This window comes from Musa acuminata, chromosome BXJ3-9 (assembly GCF_036884655.1).
Source record: "Musa acuminata AAA Group cultivar baxijiao chromosome BXJ3-9, Cavendish_Baxijiao_AAA, whole genome shotgun sequence".
Taxonomy (NCBI): domain Eukaryota; kingdom Viridiplantae; phylum Streptophyta; class Magnoliopsida; order Zingiberales; family Musaceae; genus Musa; species Musa acuminata.
The window spans coordinates 5,673,830-5,694,548 of record NC_088357.1 but is presented as its reverse complement, the minus strand read 5'-3'; the positions used below and the strand labels follow the sequence as shown (position 1 = coordinate 5,694,548).

The window sequence follows — 20,719 nt, the reverse complement described above, 5'->3', positions numbered from 1 at the left end:
TACAAAGCAGGTTGAGATGTTCGAGCTGAGCCGGCCCGACCGCAGCCAGCAATGAGCGCAAAGAACCGTAGTGTTGAGACGGGGTCGCCTTTCGGTTCCGAAGATGAACCCCACCGGAGACCACGCAACACAACCCTTTCTCGTACCAGCGATAACCAGAACACAATAAAGCAGGCAAAACCACAAGGCTGTACCTCACAGCATCTTATCCCTAAGGCTCTCCCTCGACGCATTCCTCATCTTATCCCCTCCCTGCTGCCCTTGCGATGGCAGACGAGAACCCCAATGAGCCGGCGGGTGAGAAGAATGAGGGGCAGCAGCTACGAGGCGTCGATGAGGAGGAGGATGAAAAAAGCGATGGACTGGAAGTAGATGATTCCTCCTCCTCATCATCTTCTTCTGATTATGACTCCGATGACTCGTCTGACGGTTACGGTGGCGGCGGTGGCTACGATTCGGATGAGGAGGAGGAGGAGGAGGAGAAGAAGGACAAAAACGATCCGGAGACCAACTTCCGCAAGTTCTCGGAGGCCCTCGACGGCCGCTACAATCGGAAGCGGGAGGAGGCTGCGGAACGCGCTTACGTGTACCATGAGGACCGCTTCGATTTTCCTCGTGACTCGGAGAAGTGGCGCGAGGAGGACCTGCGCGAGCTGTGGGCTGACGCCCCCGTTGAGATGACCAAGACCGGCTGGGACCCCGCCTGGGCCGACCGCGAGGACTTGGAGGTCGTCCGCAACGAGTTCGAGGCTGGGCACGATCCGCCTATCGCCCCTTTCTATGTGCCTTACCGCAAGTGCTACCCGGCAATTCCTGACAACCACCACGACATCTCTAACCCTAAGTCCGTCGTTGAGGAGCTCGACCGTATCGAGGAGTTCCTCAGATGGGTCAGTTATGTCTTCGAGGACGGTAGCTCGTGAGTGCATCATGCCCTATTCTCCACTATTTCATCTACAATACTTGTTGTTGAATAGCTTTTGATCTTGTTGAGATTCTTACTGAAAATAGTAGATGGGATATCTACATTTCCACAACGGAATGAAGCTTTAAGGGTTTTTCTTACTTGTCATGTTTCCCGATGCTGAGTTTTCCTAGCTCTCTTTAAGAATTTGGGAGATCACTTCCTATCCGGTGCATTTCTTGCTACATCGTATTTCCTGAGCTTTCTATCACAAAAACATCTTTAGGGCTATGTTTATTTTTATTTTTACTTTTTAAATCTTTCTTTTTAGTAAACAAACATGCACAGGAAATCTAATGCTTCAGTCGCTTTTGATGAAGGTATGAAGGAACTGTTTGGGATGACCTCGCTCATGGAAAAGGTGTCTACGTTGCTGAAAGTGGACTTGTCAGGTTTGATTAATTGCTTTGCTTTAGCATAGTCTATGTTTTATCCTTCTGAGGATGCTTATAAGTTCATCATTTCTATAGCGAGTCCGTTTTCCTTTACAAGGTCACACTGTTTTTTGTCGCCTCCAAGTGGACTTGTGCATGATCAATTTTCGCCTCCAACCACATATTTCTGTTTTTTGTATAATATATATCAGTTACCTTTTTTAATAATTTCAGTTAAGTTGCATATCCATTCTCATCGGTGGCTTTTGCTTCTTGTAGGTATGAAGGTGAATGGCTTCAGAATCAAATGGAAGGTCATGGAGTTGTTGAAGTAGACATCCCTGGTGTGGAGCCTATACCAGGTTCAAAGTACGTCTAGATTGATTTTCCTATTAGTGGTAGGATCCATAGTGTACATAATTGTGTTGTATGTCACATAGTCCCAGTTTGTCTTAAAACAGGCTTGAAGCTAAAATGCGAGCAGAAGGTAAAATTATATCACGAGATTTCATGTCTCCTGAAGATAAAAAATGGCTGGAGATGGATATAGAGGATACCTTACTTCTAGCTGGTAGACGAAGAGAAATTCCATTTTATGAGAGAAACGAATGGATAAAGATCTTTGGAGAAAAACCGTAAGTTATCTTTCCACTTGGTGTATTTTTGGTTACACAACCCATCTTCCTGTCAGATACTCATTTTATGTTTCTTCTAAACAAGGAGACTGTTTCTTGGCATTGCCATTTTCTGATGATCTTCCTTTTCACTCTTTTTCATCATTGTTACCATAGTAAGTTTGTTGGTTTTGGTCATCTTAAGTGGGTATTTTTCTGTTAGTTGATTTGGGTGGGTGCTAGATAAAGCCTCTTTATATTTGTGCTCACTAGTGTCTTGTTCTCGGATGCTTCATCTTGTCATTACAACTACAGTACTTCTTTTATTTCAGAACTAAAGTTTCTGTGCATCATAAAATTACAGGCCTTTTTGTTTTATTAACATGGACAGATCATTCAATGACATGCTGTCTCTTTCAAGCTTTCATCCGTAGGACAATTTATCTATTATTTTATTTGCTCGTGTCACTTGGCAGAGAAAAAGGTCGATACAGATATGCCGGGCAGTGGAAGCATGGGAGAATGCATGGTTGTGGTGTATATGAAGTCAATGAGCAGATGATATCTGTAGGTGTCAACTTCATATTGAAACTTTAATCACCATTCATTAGCTTCAGTGACCTTTTTCTGACTAATTTATAGTGCAATTAAAATATTATGATGACTGGTGATTACATTTATGCTACTATTAAGTGCAAAATAATGCCTTAGTATTAAAAGGTAAAATAGACTCTGAAGTCCACTTATTCTCGCCTAGCTAGCTTTTAGTATATTCCTTGATCAACCCTGTGCAGTTTTATATTTTACTGAAATAATTATTATATGCAGGGAAGGTTTTATTTTGGGAAGCATCTAGAGGACTCATCAGGTTGTGAGCATGATGTGTCAGCGGTATTCTCTCATCTGTGTTGTTTTGTTACTGTTTTGTTACTAGTGTCTAACAGACTAGCTTAATACATATGTTGTCTCAGTTACATGCAGGTATTGCTGAAGTAGCTGCTGCAAAAGCGCGGATGTTCGTTAACAAACCTGACGGAAGTAAATATTCGGAAATACTTTCTCCCTATTTCAGAAATTATCATTATTTATTATCATAAGTAAAAGAGCTAAGCTGCTCATTTGCAAATGTAACCTTTTTTCTGGTGATGAAATCCATTATGCTAAACCTGTGTCTTTTGTCAGAATAAAATATTTCTTGCAGTAACAGGTTGCATCTTTGCACCACCTAGTGAAAATATTAGTTCTTCTCATTATGCATATTAGTAATTATGAATTGAATAGTCTTTTCTACGTTTTGTGATTGATTGAACTAGTGTTAAAAACAAAATTCATAAATAAAACTAGTTAAATGCTGAAGTCGCTTTTAGACCTGCATTAGATAGAGTTGGAGAGCCAATCCCTCAGAAGAATCGATATTACTCCTCTATTCAAGATCACCTTAGAAGGACAATATAATGTGAGGTCCACCCTTGAGTGGACTATATACTTCATGGGCCACTAAGCCTGAGCCGGTGATGGCCTGGTGATTGATTTTGTCAGATGGTGACCCATGTAGGTTTGGAGGCCTGTGACTCAGCAACTGGGGGGACTCTGATGATGCAACATTAGTCCTACATTGATTAAGAGTTTTGGAGTCAAGACCTCAAGAGAGCAAGGGTTGCTCATGCTCGAGGTGCCTTTTGGAGACCACCCCAAAATGACACTCACCTAGATTGGACAATACCTCGTGGGCCATTGAGTCCGAGTTGGTGATGGCCCGGTGGTGGACTTCATCACTGAATAAACAACGCAATCCCACAATGCAAGTCCATCACATACATTTATATAGTTAGGTATACAAGCCAAAAGAAAAGTCATGTGCTTTAAAAGTTTATCATCTACAGGATTGTCCATCTCATATATGTTATCTGTACGTTCACTTTCCTTGAGTGTCTTCAATAAATTCTCTGCCATTGTACATGTTCTTTCCCTTGGCACATTTTGTCAATAAATCCTTCCCTTTTGGTATCAGCAGAATCAGTGGAAGTAATAAAGATAATTTTCTTATAGGAATTCATCACCAATGATATACTCATTTTCAGATTTATTTACCATTCAAATATGCATATTGAATTTGGAGTATCATGAATTTAAGTAAATGGGTATCTACTTGTCTATCAGAGCACCACAAAATTTAATGTGTGAAACTGTACCAGCCCTTGACATACGATCAACAAATGCTGTCCTTATTGAGACTGTAATGACTTTCATATTGATGCTGCATGGTTGTACCAAATTCCACTTCTAGTTAATCGGCGTTGCTTTATATGTGGGTTGCGCATTGTGAAATCTAGTATTAGAAGTTTAAAATGGTGCAACAAAGCTTATGTGCAAATGTCCAGTTGAGCAGGACATCTTTTTCTTGTATTTAGCTGATGAAAATTCACCTGCTACTCTATGAAAATTGTCTCAAAAGTGATCACTGAGATTAAAGGGTCTATCCCGTTTTGATTTTACTAATATCTTCGTGATGTTGTTGATTGATTTTTTATTGATATATTAAGCTTTACGTTTGCCTCTGACCCTTTTGGTCATTGCATATCTAACTGATGAAATAAGATGACTATCTAGATTAGTGTATGAAGTAAAGAACCACTACCAGGTCATCTATATCGTATGTATAGTACCAGCTGAAGATCTTTAAGTCACTCTTGTTGTATTAGACTATTTCATGAACTAACACTTTTATTGCCTTGTTCTTGCCTTTCCTCACAGTGCTAAGGGAATGGAGAGGTCCTTATGGTGATCCTCAACATCCATACTTCTATGAAGAAGATGATGTGTGGATGGCTCCTGGATTTATCAACCAGTTTTATGATGTAAGTCAAATCTTGGACTCGGCCTTTTCACTTTCAAGTTCAAATATTGTTATTAATTTTCACTGGGTATTGATTTTCTTGGACAGGTTCCAAATTATTGGAAGACTTATGTTCAAGACGTAGATCAGGAAAGAGAGTTGTGGCTGAACTCTTTCTATAAAGCACCTCTAAGGCTTCCAATGCCTGCTGAGCTTGAATATTGGTGGTCTAGAGGTATAATGTCTTTTTCAATTGAGTTGATTGTGCTTGTCAATATGAATGCCACTGATTCGTATCAAGAAGTAAAATCTTGGTCCGACGTGTTGTACTGTGTGTTGGCAGGGTTCCATATTGGTAAGTCAGTGTTCAATTTTGGTCCCTTATTACTCCTAACAGACCCTGTATTTTTTCTTTTGCCCCAGTGATCAATCAAAAATGTTTTTAAAACCTATTATGAACCATATGTCAAAAATACACGTAAGGAACTGCTAAAAATTTACAAAATTATCTTTGATACATGTATTACACTATTACTTATACATCAGAAACTGAGCGTTTATAAAATTCCGATCTGTGTATGTGTACATATATAATATGCTGACATGGGTTTAGACTCGATTGAGCTTTAGTGAACATAAAAATGAATCTAGCTGTATTATGCTTAATCCGGTTCTTCTAGTGCTTCCAACAAACAATTTGGATTAGTTAACTTTTTCTTGGTCAACCTGTAAACTAGTTTTGGATGGCTGATATAGGCTCATGTTTCATCACAACAAAAATAAAGCTTACATCATTCCATTTTTCTCTAGTTTTATTACAAAAATTAAAGAGAGAAACTGTCGCAAAGCTTATACTACAAAATTCCCTTCTTTGTATATGTATATAATATGCAGACATGGATTTATGCTTGATTGAGCTCTATCGAACATAACTGCCAGTATGCTTAATCCTACTTTCTTGTGCTCACATCAAACATCTTTGGATTATTAAAATGAGGTTTTACGTATACCCTCAGTCTTACCTTCATTTTCATTGTAAACAAATTAACTTATTATTTCAAGGTTTTTCTGTTAGTCAGATTATTTTTCTCTGAACAGATGATGAAGATCCTGAATTCGTTTTAGTCAACAAGGAACCTGAACCTGATCCTGAGGACCCATCAAAACTTGTATACACAGAAGACCCTCTCATTCTTCACACTCGAACTGGGAGACTAATTAATTATGTGGAGGATGAAAAATATGGTGTTCGCCTATTCTGGCAACCAGATTTAGAAGAAGAGGAGGAGGATGTTGATCCTGACAAAGCTCAGTTTTTGCCTCTTGGATTTGATGATTTCTTTGGTCGATCAGCTCCAGTTGTAAAGGAAGGAAAGGTGAGGGGCTTGATAACATTCCTCCAAAATGCTGTGAAGTCACTTTTTGATAGACTTGAGCGTTGGGCTGTGGAGAAAAAGAAATCTGGTGAGATGAATCTTAAGCTTATTGAAAATGAACTTGAGTTCATTGAGGCTGAAATAAGCCTTGAAGAAGCAATAGAAGACCTGGAATTGGAATTGAAAAGGAAACAAGAAGAAGAAGAAGAAAAGCAAGTCGTTGCAGAGATGGATCAAGATGATTCTTCTGCTGCTGCTGTTCAAGATGAGGCAGTTGCAGATGAAACTGAAACTGAAGATGAAGATGAAGATGATGATGAAGAGGCACCAACAAGTTTTGGTACAGTTAATCAAGGAAAAGCAGATGATGATACAAATCCAAAGGAGAGCAAACCTGGGAAATCTCCCTTTTCTTCTCTTTCTTTGTCCTTGTCCTCTCCTGGCCTGTTTTCTCTGGTGAGAAATTGTTATGATATTTTGGTTGTTTAGTTAATAGTTGTTTCTGCCTGTGTTTATGACATCACGCCACAGCTCCTAGTAGTTTTAGTTGTTTAATAGAAACCCTTGACAGGCTCCGAACTATTGAAGTTCCCCTTTGTGTTCTCTTTTGGATTGTAGACCAAGCTAGCTAGATCAGGAAGAAGAAAATAGATAATGCTTTTTTCACAGCAGGATTTACTGTATTTGTCATTTCGGCTTAGGTCTTGCAAATTTTTCTGAAAATTAGGCGTGATTTTTTGCTTATTTTTTCGTTGTTATACATAAGGTAACTACTATTCTCTCTCTCTCTCTCTCTCTTTTTTCTTCTGTGTTAGTTTCTCACGACGAGTTCTTTTTATTTACTTGTTTCAACTTTTTTTCTAGTAATTTAATGCATGCTCACATTCTGAGTGTAGCAGGTTCCAGCACAACTACAAGAGTCCTTTCTTTCATGGAGAAGTAAACGCCCTTCTGGTGCTGAGCAATCTGGTTATCAAAGGCTTGAAGTTATTAGTGTTCAGAAAAGATTTAACCCGGGGAAATTTCATTGTAGAATTAGTCAAAGAGCAAATTTGGGGGTGGTGCAGCAAAGGCAGAGTTACCTTAGAAGAAAAGACTGTTCTTCTCTTTTCTCTTTGGCCTCAATTCTTTCAGCTCAGACTGCTTGCCAGAGCCGAAGGGACCAGACCAAGGAAAGATCGGCTGGAATGAATAATCTCAGCATTTTATCTCTGCACATTCCAGTTACGGATGCTCTTGCTTGATATTACAAGGCATTTCTTCATCACAATCTGATTCTTCCTATCAGAACAAAATTTCAACATTACTGGAATTACATGAACTAGTAATTTCTTGTTCAGATTTTTATTTCAGGAAAATTGAGTTTTGTATGCCCGAATATAACAGTACAGCTGGAGGCTGAGTCCCAATTTTTCTTTGGTAACTTAAAGTTGTGTATTTTCTAGGTTTTTCAGCTGCAGCTGTGAAGCAGAGGGATGCCTTGTTGCTTGGAGTTCTGCTTCTTTAATTTGTTAAGGTAACTTGGATTTTCAAGGTTGGATGTGCTTTATTTTGCTATTTAAATGTGTCACTCTAAAGAAAAGCAAAATGTATCACTCTATTTTGGAATGCTGGATTCGTTGATCGCTTGGTTATTATCTTAAAGCTTCCTGAAGTCATCATAGAATCATGCAGTTCTCCGGAATTCAAAATATCCATACGAACTATAGTGTGTTGAAAATTTCTATGAACATGTTTTTGGAGTTTTTCCGTAGGAACATGTGTGAAATAGATTGTGTTTCAGGTTTTAAATGGTTTCGTATTATTTTTAATTTTGATAAATCGGAATTGGGATTGAAATCATTGATTTTTTAATTACAAATTATATTTATTTTAAAATCATATATCGACGGTTTTGATTCTAAAAAATAAAGAATTATAATAGTGAATTCGTTCTGGTTCAGGAGGATTGACGTGAACTACTACTACTAATTGAGTTTATGTGAATTTTTGCTATCAGTAACGAAGAGCATATGTTAAAAAAAAAAAGATATGCAATCAAAATCAGTTCAATACAAAATCTTTTTATATAAACAAAAAAAAGTTTTGGAAATTTGAAAGAATAACCAAACCAAAACAATTTTGTAAAGAAGTCATTACGAATAAAAATTAGTATAATAAATAATTCAAATTTCATCCGTGTGACAAAAGAGTAGCATTATGAAACGCAAAAATAGATGAAAATCAATTCAAATAAATAACTCAAATTTTTATTTTTTACAACAAAAATTACTGTTATAAAAACTTAAAAAATTAATGGAGTTTTATCACAGTAGTATCTGCATGAGAAGAACTATCCTACTATCTGTAACTTTCGTAAATAACATTTACATATATATTATATTTAATAAAATATTTATAACAAAATCACGCTCATTTTTAGAATGAATGTAATGCAATTAAAATATCGATATATGAAAGCCATTGATTAGTTTAATATAAAAAAGAGTACGATTAAGTTTGTTATCAACTTCAACTTAAATATTTTAATAAGTAGTTTTCGTCAAACAAAGATAATTAGCATATTAGACATGGATTGTGAATAAAATCAAAAGATTTATTATGACGTAAAGTCAATATATTATTATCAATTTTAACTTAAATATTTGATTAATGATTCAGATCAAACAAAATTAATGAATCAGTTAACTGATAAGTTGTGATAATAAATGATTATAATTGATGTTTCATTTCAACATAGACTCCGATTAATACAACATTCCTTGTTATATATTCTAATACAACAATTTTTATGTTTTTTCTTATTGTAGGTTACATAAAAAATAGACTAAACATAAATTTTATTAAATAAAAAAATATATTTATATTATGCTTTTGCCTTGTACTCGAAACATTTGTTTCAATGACATGTTCTTTATTACCATTATACAAAAAAGTCAAAACTTAATTTTTTTTTTTTGGGATAAATTGTCCGAAGTAAATCATCACAAAAGAAGAAAAATAAAAAAAGGCAACCCCACAACATTAACTCTCAATCTTCCTTTGAAAAGAGACTGAAAAATAAGAGATGCAAATGACCTGCTGCGGTTATCATTTGAAGTTGCAGCACCACTCGGTGACCACAACTGCGAACCCCCCCCACTCCGTTTCTTGCTTTGTATTTATAGCAACTGCCCCGAAGACCGCCTTTAAATCCCCTCCAGAAAAGGCCAAGCCCATACCACGCCTACCTCTCTCTCTCTCTACTCCACCCGAAGACCAAGCCAGTGAGAGCGAGGAGGCACGCCACGGAGAAGCCGTCTTCCCCAGGAAAGCCCCATCTCCGCGAGAAAAGGAGAGAGGAAAACCCTAACCCTCAAGTGCCCCGCGACCCCCGCGGATGGCCTCGTCGAGAGTGATGCCGTCGTCCTCGTCGGCGGCCAACTCGGATCTTGCGCGCCAGCCACCCTCCATGTACCCGCTCGCCGCCGCCGCCGATCCCCCTCCCAGCTCCGCCAGCGGCGACGACCCTGCCGGGAACCTCGGCTCCACCGCCATGGACGACCTTCTCCGGAGCTTCTATTGCGAGGCTGAGGCACCACCGCCGCTTCCCGCCAGGGAAGCCGCCGCTGGCGGCAAGATGGCGGAGCAGGTGCTTAAGGAGGTCGCTGCCGCCGGACGGAGCGTCGCCGGCGTTGATGGATCGGCGGCCGCGGGGTATGGGGAGATGACGTTGGAGGACTTCCTGGCTCGGGCGGGGGCGGTGAGGGAGGGGGACATTAGGGTTCCGTCGTCGGGGTCGATGCAAGTGGGATTTGGCGTGGATCCTGTGTTGGACGACCGGCTTGTGCAGCAGGAGCAACTGCTGATGGTGGAGAACCCGATTCTAGGGTTTGGGAATGGGGTGGAGGGTGGTGGGTCTGGTGGAGTTGGGGGAGGAGGGAGAGGGTGGAAGAGGCCTATGGTTGATTCTGTTGATAAGGCTACGCTGCAGAGGCAAAAGAGGATGATCAAGAACAGAGAGTCGGCTGCCAGGTCAAGGGAGAGGAAACAGGTCTGGAAAAAAAAAAATTTCCGGGTTAATTGACTAATAAGACCGCCAATTTTGGGGTTAGCAAAATAAGTTCTGCGGTCGTCTTCAAATTTTTGCAGGCTTACACTGTAGAACTTGAATCCTTAGTAAGGCGCCTGGAGGTGGAAAATGCTAGTCTTCTGAGAGAGCAGGTATTGATTTGGTTGGTTGTCAGCACACTTAGGATGGAAGCACTTGCTTTGTGATAATGTGATGTCTTTCTAGGTCTAGATTTGATGGGTCAGATATTTTGAATGATTTTTTTTGTTATCTGAACATATTGATTATGCATGATATTTGGATGTGATTTCATATCGCTGCAATAACATCAGCTTGTCTGTAAATGGATTTTAGCCATGGAACATTCAGGTATCTGTCGTGGTTTTTGAGATGAAATGTTCAGGAGGAAAACCTGTCTGGTGCTATGAACTTTTGTGCCAAGAAATTGAACTTTCAGTAAACAAAGAGCCTCCTAGGGCATGAGGATATGATGTTTGCTGCTCGTTAGACTTAATTGCATACTATATCTTGCTATTTTAGCATTCGACTCTTCTGTAATTTTAGGATCTAATCCTTTCTTCTCTTTCAGGAGGAGCACTACAAGATGAGGCTTAAGGAGGTAAGCAGCATATTGTCAGTCCTCTTATCATCATGTTTTAGACACCGTTGACAAAGATGAATTAATTTAATTTCTGTTCACAGACCTTGGAGAAACTAGTTTTGCACATTTTATGGTGTCACATATATATTGCATGTCTTTTGTCTGAATTTTTCTTCATATACCTTTTTAGCATCTCTATGTTTCCTCATTCATGTTGGCTAACACATGTTTGCCAAAACATGTAAACCCTGATAAACACAGGGTCGTGACTAGGATCTTGTACTCTGATAGTTCTTTAATAAACTATGTATCCATGGTTCTTTGATAAGCAAGCTTACAGATCTTTGTTAACTAAGCTTCATGAAATGGAACATTATGTTTATAATATGAGTGTATAAAATAACAAATAAATCAATACCATCATATTCAAGGCTATAGGAGTTTTTAGGTACAAAAATTTTAATTCCAATGCATTGTGTTGGACTTTAGCAGAAAATGATTACACTATTAAAATATGAACAACATATGCATAGAAGATTTTCCAATAGGCTTGATATTGTGATGTTACCCATACAACTGAGAAGGTCAAATAGTTTAGACATTTTACCACATGACATTTATCATTTGGTTCCTTAAAGTAATTTTGAGAGAGACCATACGACCACTTTCTTCTAAATATATGTCTATATGAGAGTATGCCTTAAACCATTGGTGAGATAATACATGAATTCTGTAAGGCCAGAGGTCGAGAGAAAATTAACAACCATTTGGTTGAGGGAATATTTATGAAGACTTCAGTAACGCTAGAAGTGGAGAGAAGATGGAAACTTATTTCCATACAGGTCTTGTATTAGCAATTGTTGATTGATGTCCCTCTATGTAATGTCGTTGATTCGAAGACATGATTGCACATAGTTGAAGCAAATTTATTTAATCCCACAATAAAGTGTTAGGTTTACATCTAGGATTTGAATTTTATTCTCATTGACTTCGCAATCAATATTTTATTTTTTTTCATTTTGGATAGTTCTCATCACTATTTCTTGGTAGTACTATGACAAATGTTTGGTTGTAAGATTCTTAAATAATTGGGAACTCAAGTTTGATAATTAATTTAAGTCTTGTCTCTTGAGTTTTACTTGCTCATAATCCTAGTTTAAGATTATGATTTTGATAAAGTTTATAGATAAAAAGATTGTCATTACAGAAAAAAGAGAGAGATGGTAGGAACATGATTTAGTTTCTTAAGTCTCTGTGTACATGGATCTTTTTTATGCCATTACAGCAATATCATTAGCCAAAATAAATAAGTAAAATTCTTTTTATTATATCTATTTAAATTCTAATAGGGTTTTCACCACTAATTTTCATTTATTCACTCGTCTAACTAAGGGATATATAAGTCTATTTTTAGACATAATTATACCATTTTAAATGAGTTTCCTTCATCTTATTTTCTATTATGCTACACTTATTTGTCCCCATATGATGTATATATGTCTAACTGAATAGTTGATCCTAATTGCATATTTCATTGAATCCTAGAGACACTCTTGAGCTTTTAAACACCCTCTTGTACAATTTAGTTTAAGTTGATTGTTGAATGTTCTTTCAAGGTGATGCACTAATTGAGACGAACCAATAAAAGGCTTTAAGTGTCATGACCTAGGCTTGATGGGCTAATTGACCCATCAATTTCGTTTGACTCAAACTACTAGTCAAAATATTTAAGCTGAAGTGTATAATAATTCACTTATCAGACCTTTATAAGTCAATCTTAGTTTTTGTGCACTTTCGATGTTGGGACTAATCGGGGTATTACGATTTCCCCCACTTAAGGTCTTGATGTCCTTGTTAAGCCCAGCATAGCCTAGATTAAACCCTAGCATGGTGCATGTGAGGCATACCCCAGTGGTGGCTTTATACCGTGATGAGTCTTTTGATTCCATCCACGAGTACTCCTCTTCTACTCGAGCCCTCTCACCATGTCTAAGTACTAGGTCAGCTCTGATACCAAATGTCACGACCTGAGACTGATAATCTAATTGGCCTATTAGTTTCGTTTGTCCTATGCCATTATCCAAAATGCTTAAGCTAAAGTTAATAGTAGTACACTCATCAGACTTTTATAAGTCAACCTTAGTGTTGCCCACATCTGATGTGGGACTAATCGGGGGTATTATAATCTCTCATATTTAAGGCTTGACACCCTCATCAAGGCCCAACATAGCCCAGATCAAACCCTAGCATGGTGCATGTGAGCCGTAGTTCAGTGGTGGTTCCATGTTGTGACGAGTCTTATGACTTCACCCGCCAGTAGCCTTTTCTTACTCGAGCCCTCTCACCACACCCAAATACTAGGTCGGCTCTGATACCAAGTGTCAAGACCCGGGTTGGATGAGCTAGGTGGCATATTAATTTTGTTTGACCTAAACCACTAGCCTAAATGCTTAAGCTGAAGTTGATAGTTGTACACTCATTAGACTAAGATTGGATAGTGGTTTGGGCCAAATATCACTACCTAGGCTTGATGAGCTAATTGGCCTATGAAGCTCGGGTCGTGATATTTGGTATCAGAGTCAAGTTATTATTTAGGCATGGTGAGGAAGCTCGAGTAGGAAATGCTACTTGTAGATGGAGTCAGAGGACTCGTCACGGTGTGATCGGCTATGCCTCACATGCACCATGTTAGGGTCTGATCTAGGCTATGCTGGCCTTGACGATAATGGCAAGTTCTTGAGTGAGGGAGATTGTAACACCCTCGATTAGTCCCACATCAAAAGTGGGCAACACTAAGATTGACTTATAAGAGTCTGATAAGGGTATTACTATCATTTTCAGCCTAAGCATTTTGACCAGTGGTTTGGGCCAAATGAAATTAATATACCAATTAACCCATCGGGCCTAGGTCGTGACATTAAGTATTGTGCTTATGGTATTCTCTAGTTAAGATTTTCACTTTTGGCAAATGCTGTTAAAGTTGAAGTGCTCCCAGATGTAATTATAGGTCACTTCCACATCTTACATGGTTTTTCTGTTCTTCGAGTCTCAAACATATGGTGCATGATCATTCACATTGGTTTTCCATATATAAATTATGCTAATTTATATAAAATTGAAGTGCTCCCAGATGTAATTATAGGTCACTTCCACATCTTACATGGTTTTTCTGTTCTTCGAGTCTCAAACATACTGTGCATGATCATTCACAGTTTATCATCCATGGAAACTGTCTTATCAAGATGGAATAGAGGAACTTCTGCTGAATTTGCTTGCTAATTTGTGCTCATCAGTAGGGTGTAGGCTTAAAAGCAAAATAATTGTGGCATGTTAAAATTAATTTTTGTTCATGTAATGCTTTTAACTGTCTGGACCCACATACTGTGATCTTAGTTGGTGGAGGCAGCTGTTTCATTGACCATGTAAGAAGACACTCAAGTCCATATAATATTATGGATTTACATCTATATTTTGTTGTACTTTTATTTTTTTAAATATTATATTATATGCTGCATTTTATATTATATAGTACTTATGCTACTGTTTATTATCTATGCTTTTATATTTTATTTTATTTTTGTATTATTTAATTTTTATATTTAATATTTATATTTTAATATCAATAGCTGTCTGTGTTATATTATTTGATATCTACATTATGTTATATTATATTATTTTTTTTTATCTTCATGACATATTGTAATGTATATATATTTTTTATGGTTATGTTATTTTACATTATATTAGTTTAAATGGAAATTATTTTATGTTGGAAAGAAGGCCATAGGTAGGAAGTCATTCATTGTCAAACAAAATAAAATATCTAGGAATCACTATTAATTCCTTAGGGAGAGTTGGGAATTAGATTCTTGGTTCTAAGAATAAGTTGATTCCATTTCACAATTGGGATGAGAACGAAAATACCTTAAATCAAACATGGGAATCAATGATTGTTATTCCCAATCCTATACACTTTCTATGTTATCAAATTAATTCTTAATCATTTCCACCTACATCAATAGTGGCCACACGAATAGTTTTTAAGATTATTTCCAAACTCTATGCTCTGGTATTTAGACACATTATTTCTTTATGGTTCCAAGCCTCATGGCATTCGAGAGATGTGATACTCTTGACTATGTTAGTCAAGTGAATAAGCTCCTGAAAGCATCAGGGACTCTATTCCTTCATTTGTTTGTAAACTTCACATTTGATCAGATTTATCGGAGGTGTTGAATATTTTTGAACATTTTTACAAGAGTTGATAGATACTATGATTATTTAGGTTTAACCTGTATTTACGACCTTTGCAGCTTATGGAGAATCTAATCCCGGTCACCGAGATGAAAAAACCTCCACGCATTCTTCGGAGAACGCATTCCATGCAGTGGTAGGGAGAGGAAGAAGCTCCTGAAGGAATCATTTGTCCGAAGTGAGCCTCTTGCTTCCGAGGCGGAGGAAGGTTTCTGACAGGATGAAACCAAACCTCGATGAACCTGTTTGCTGCCATGAGAGGTCTTTGCTTTATCACTGTCTCAGAGGTAATTACTAAATTGTATAGAGAGAATTTGCAAGAGAGAGAAGAGGTGTTGTTCTTAATGCCCTGGAGAAAGAAAGAAAAAAAAAAGAAGAGAAATCGTAATTTACTTTTCAGTGACCACTTTCTGTTATTTAACTAAGCAGGCAAGCATTTCACCGCTTACACATATTAGTGGCTTTTCATCCATTATTACGTTATTACCTCGTTTGTTCATCTTCCGTAATGGTCTTACAACTTGGTGAAGTTAAGTTGTCATAGACACTTTGAACGTACCCTTTCCGATAGATTGTTGCAATTTTTCCGATCATATCATCGTTGATGCATCATCATCATCATTCAGTGAAAGATCATGTGCCAAGTTACCCGTTCTTGTAGAATAAGGCAACCCACTCGTGCCTCGATTGCTGCGGTTCGGATTACAGACTCACGAGCCAGGGCACGACTGTAAGTACGTTTGATCAGACGGCCAAGTTTGATCAGAATTACAATTATTAGTCTGTATCAGTTGATCACTGACTATAAGTACGTTACTGTAGAATTGTTCCAACTCATCTCATATTCTCACCCGACTAGCGACGGTGACAATGAACGGCCTTTGCGTGTCGTGTTTGGAGCCCATAAACGGCCCATTCCCTCAAGCCCTAGATTGTAGGACTCTCACTTGATGTATGCTTCCGGCACGTCGACGGGAGACAGGAGCCTCGCCTCCGCCGGAAGACGATGGTTCGTTCCTCTCTCGCTGCCCTCAAGGGATGGAACTCCTCCTTCCTCCTCACTCCCCGGTCGCCACCGTCCCGTCGATGCTTTCGATCGGAAGCCGCGCTGGACGCCCTCCGTTCCCATTCTAGAACCGTTACCGCCGCCGCCCGCTCCCACCTCGTTCTGTACAACTACCCCTCCTTCTCCGGTGCCTTCGCCGCCCTGTTCGCCCACCTTTTCCACTCTCACCTCGGCCTCCCCTTCCTCGTCTTGCCCTTCTCCTCCGTCGAGCCTTTCAGGTAGGTGATCCCTCTGCCATTATCCTGCCACCTGCTCCTCTTTCCTCATTTTTTCTTTGCGTTGTGTCTTGATCTCGAACGGCATTGTCCTTCCAAGGGCGGAAGACTTCGAAACCGGAGCTTTCGAAACGTGCTACCTTCTCGATTTCATCGGTCCAAAACTCTTCTCGGTGGAGATGTCGCGGATAATTCCTAGGTAAAGGAGAAGGGAGGAAGAAAAAGGAATTTTGTTGCTCTTGCAATTAATTTTCCTTCCTTTTTGGTTTTGCCTTCAGTGCATATTGTAAATCTAGAATCTAAAATGGGCAATCTCGAACGATTTCAGAGTGATAGCTTTTGATCACCGAGAGAATACTTTGAGAAGGATTTCAAGAATAGGAGAATGTTTGGATAATCTGGAGCTCCGCATCGACACCAAGAAGAGCAGTGCTCTTGCTGTCTATGATTTCTTCTCGGAGAAGCTCTTTCAAATGAAGTACTCGCAGGTTACGCGAAGAGTAAAATTTTCTTATCTCTGTACGTTATTATCTACTTGAACCTATTGAAAGTCACTGTGTTCACTTTGAGTTTAAAGGTTATACAGGAATTCCGTTATGTGATCAACCTTTTGGATGTGTGCATATTTATTGGCTGAACTATATTTATCATTGTTAGATGTCAGATGTATAGCTGATTAAAACAATCACAACTTATAGCTTCTCACTGGACCAATGAAACAGGTTGAGATTGCAAACTTATTGAACCAAGAGGATGCAGAACGTGTTGCAACTGTTCTAAGACATGTAGAAGATGTGGATCTTCACCAGTGGAGGATGCCTGATATCAAGGCATTCAACATTGGACTTAGGGATGAGCGTGCAAGGCTGAATTGTATCACCAATCCTTTTATGTTTGAGCAGGTCTGTTTTCTAATGCCAACATTATTATACTGTATCCACGTTTTTTTTATGACAGCAACTTCTATGTTAAAGCATAAATTATGATCTCCTTATCAATCAGCTCTTGCAAATCGATGCTAGTGTTTTGATTGCCAAGGGAAATTCTTATACTCGTTCCCGTGAGGATGCAGCAAAGAAGTTGCTGGGAAAGGCTTTTAAAATCCAACTGGGAAGAGGATTATATGGCAAGTGCCTGGTATGACTTTTTTAATTTTTCTTTTACATTTTCTGGAAAACTTCTTCTCTCATCAGATTCTTTTGGCCGCTTGAATTTAGATTCTTCTATCATTTTAGGTAGGTTGCAATTTATAGTTTTATGTGAATTACAACCTGTAGTACTTGTTTTATCCGTTATTATTTTGATCAAATGACACTCATGATAAGAAATAAAAGGACTGCATGTCGCAGTAACTTAAACAAACCTGCCTTGTTTGAGTAATACTAACTGAAATAGAAGATTTTTTAACTCCATATGAATCAATGAATTTGATTGAATTGGTCTAGAAGTGTATATTCATCTTATTGTTCTTAATATAATTGTGATATGCAACTGTTGACTCTTTATATCTCATTCCTGCAAGGTGCAATTTTTTTTTTCCAGTTTGATACTTTTCCAATCACAGAAACAGTCTTTTTAAATATTTAAAGGTAAGGCTGCACACATTGACCCTTCCCAGATCCCGCATTGGAAGCCTCGTGCACTAAGTATGCGCTTTTTAATTTAATACTATTTCACCTTGTTCAGTATAGAGATTATAAATATTAGGATTTACCTGTTTGGTTCAAGCTTGATTTCTCCATGAAATTCCAAGTGGAAATTCAAGTTCCAACCAAAACACCATTTTGTATTTGGATACTTGTTTGATGCACCAACCAGAGATTTTTTATCTACTGTCAAATTCATTGCATCAAGTTGTGAAAATTCTACTTATGGATGATGCATTCTTAGTGATAGTTGTTTGTACTATTTAAGTGTTAATGTTACCATTATGCATGATCTGAACGCAACCATTAACCTAAATGACATAGAATTATTTGTGATCTGTGGCATGTGCATTACGTGAAGTTTTGTGAAATATTCTTGTCAAACCTTTTTTTATTTTGCCTTGAACTTTGATCACTTTAGTGCATAAATTACGTGAAGCAGTCCACAAATGTTATCAACACGCTGGATATAACTAGTGTCATGCCAAATCATCATAAACTTTTAGGGAATTTTCCTTCCTACTCTATTTAATAGTTTACTTCTCTGCTAATGCTAGGCTGTCAGGGCTGATGGAAATTCAGATCTAAGCCATGAAATTGGTGTTGAGCTTAGTAGAAGAAGTGCAGCGGCTGGTTTGAGGTAAAATAACTACTCCTATCAGTGCATTTTGATTAACAATTTCACTTAGTCTTTGACGACACTGATTGGATAATAGCTTGGAAGTTATTTTATGTGAATTAATCTGAAGGAGAATGCATGTTTCTTTGCCTGGCTTACCTCATTGGCCATGTCTTTGATGGGTTTTATTGACAAATTCATGATATTTGAAGTCAAAGATTCTTTTAAACTAATAAAAATTGAACTTATCTACATTTATGATGACAATTGAATAGTCTGTTAAATACATGGAAAGAACTGATTAGAATTATTTGTACCTTCAGGCCTATAGGGGCAGTTGTGTTCATGCAACGGTGTAATTTGAAGATGTGTTTGAGGAGCACAGACTGTGGCACTGATACTTCAGAGATTGCAAAGGTATGTATAGTACACTGGCATTTTATCTTTTTTTATATATTTTGAAAATGAGATGCTTTCTTAGACCTGCCTTGTCATGCATTTGAAAATTGCAGGCATTTGGTGGAGGTGGCAACCAGAGTTCAAGTTCCTTCATCATAAGAATGGATGAATATAACCGTTGGATCTCAGCAAATTGATTATAGATCCATGAAGGTAAATCAGGTTTATCCTTCTTTTAACTAAATAATGTTCATTTTTGTGCCGGAAGGCGTTCATTTTATTGTGTCCTCTTACTCCATAAAATACTTTAAGTTACACTAGGGCCAAAATCCTTTTTACATTAAGCTAGTCCCAGAAGCTTCATCAATGCAACAAATGAGATCTTCCTGTCAAATGGATCAAGCCTTGACATATGGTATTAAATGGAGTGGTGCATGTTAATATACAATGTTGCCTTTTTCTCCCAGAAAGAACCTGATAGAAGCTCCTTAATTCTGTTAGGACAAAACTAGAGTTCAATGTATAAGAAACAAAAAGTACTTAATGCGAAGTAAGATATGCAAGGACAAGTAGTGATAACAAAGAAGGTGCCTTTGCAGCAACATGTTTAACTATGACAATGAACCAATCCGTGAGGTATCAAAAAATCTCAAGCATCTTTTACTTAAGCATAGTTTGTATGTTTAGAAGCTGGAATTGTCATAATGTTTGTTACTGGAGTTCTTCTTCATTTGATTTAGTGGGATAAATATAGACCAACCAGAGAGAAGTAGAACCATAGACAATCTTTCCTAGAATCTTTAAGGAAGAGCTGAAAATAACCAAAACTCTGACAAAAAAAAAAGTAGAGTTCATATTCTGTCAGGCCTTCTACAACAATTATTAGTCAACTAATAGTTGAATGCCAATTCAACTGTCATAGTCTTGGGCCATTTGGAGGATAGTTCATGCTTTACTCATGCAAGGACACCATTTGTTTGGACAAACGCAACGAGAAGAATATATGTCATATATTTTTCCTCTTTTTTTGTTCCGGCAGCACAGTGTTGGCTTATCTTCATCTATTTGTTTCTTCATTGCTTTTATGTTTTATCGCAGATCCATTGTACAACTTGATCTTGATAGTGTCTTGATGAATGGGTGAGATACTAATTTTTTTTTTAATTTGAAAAATGTAGAATTTAAAAATTGTCCCCAATTTGTAGTTCAAGTTCTGTCGGAATTCTGCTATTCAGCACCCACTTTCATTCAAATTTGTATATTCTGTTCCAGATCTGCAACAAATATGCACCAAATCCACATGTTTTTTGAGTTATCGTGATGAAGCATCAAAGGAACTCGGCCAAAACTTCAAGATGATCTCTGTTGCCTCGAGGAGAAAGCTTTTGCTCAGTACAGCTAGGTCATCCAGTAGGTTCAATGGCATGAGCTGTCAGCCCTCCTCCACTCTTCATTCTCCCTTAGTAACACCATAACATTATACTTCCACTGATGCAGCATCAATTTACTGTCTCTCTGTTGAAATTTTAGGAGCAGATGACGTCCCAAGAGCACTGAGATTTAGTTGGTTGTAGGACATGTATACCTTGCGGGTTTTAGATATATATTTAGTAGGTAGTAGTACCAGCCTCACGTGGGTTTTATAGGGCTGCGTTTTCTTTTAATTACCAGTGGAGATACTAAACCATAATGATTTTTCTCAAA

The 20,719-nt window shown here is 38.0% G+C and overlaps 3 protein-coding genes across 8 annotated transcripts; all 3 read left to right on the top strand.

Moving 5' to 3' along the window:
* The first annotated feature begins 140 nt into the window (after positions 1-140).
* On the top strand, positions 141-7,801 carry LOC135649210 (protein TIC 100-like). Of its 2 annotated transcripts, none has more exons than XM_065167394.1 (11): positions 141-919; positions 1,285-1,356; positions 1,618-1,707; positions 1,800-1,973; positions 2,429-2,519; positions 2,781-2,843; positions 2,924-2,990; positions 4,707-4,810; positions 4,897-5,023; positions 5,887-6,620; positions 7,061-7,801. In XM_065167394.1, exons 1-11 carry the CDS (start codon positions 267-269, stop codon positions 7,406-7,408), a joined length of 2,523 nt encoding a protein of 840 aa, XP_065023466.1. In that variant the 5' UTR covers positions 141-266; the 3' UTR covers positions 7,409-7,801. The 2 variants fall into 2 exon arrangements, with proteins under 2 accessions (XP_065023466.1, XP_065023467.1); XM_065167395.1 differs by having other exon boundaries at positions 143-919; positions 7,064-7,801.
* Positions 7,802-9,337: 1,536 nt separating this feature from the next.
* Positions 9,338-15,553, top strand: LOC135649365 (bZIP transcription factor 12-like). The gene is made up of 4 exons (XM_065167639.1): positions 9,338-10,197; positions 10,296-10,367; positions 10,805-10,834; positions 15,130-15,553. The coding sequence occupies exons 1-4, from the start codon at positions 9,544-9,546 to the stop codon at positions 15,208-15,210; spliced, it is 837 nt and encodes a 278-aa protein (XP_065023711.1). The 5' UTR covers positions 9,338-9,543; the 3' UTR covers positions 15,211-15,553.
* A 385-nt stretch (positions 15,554-15,938) lies between these two features.
* LOC103997411 (uncharacterized) lies at positions 15,939-20,719 on the top strand. 5 transcript variants are annotated; one of them, XR_010501242.1, is made up of 10 exons: positions 15,939-16,354; positions 16,452-16,550; positions 16,680-16,839; positions 17,074-17,253; positions 17,354-17,488; positions 18,555-18,637; positions 18,940-19,033; positions 19,129-19,228; positions 20,114-20,155; positions 20,288-20,426. XR_010501242.1 is itself a non-coding variant. In XM_009418615.3 (9 exons), exons 1-8 carry the CDS (start codon positions 16,077-16,079, stop codon positions 19,210-19,212), a joined length of 1,113 nt encoding a protein of 370 aa, XP_009416890.2. In that variant the 5' UTR covers positions 15,939-16,076; the 3' UTR covers positions 19,213-19,228; positions 20,288-20,719. The 5 variants fall into 5 exon arrangements, 3 of the variants coding, with proteins under 3 accessions (XP_009416890.2, XP_009416889.2, XP_065023710.1); XR_010501241.1 differs by having other exon boundaries at positions 16,680-16,851; XM_009418615.3 differs by lacking the exon at positions 20,114-20,155 and having other exon boundaries at positions 20,288-20,719.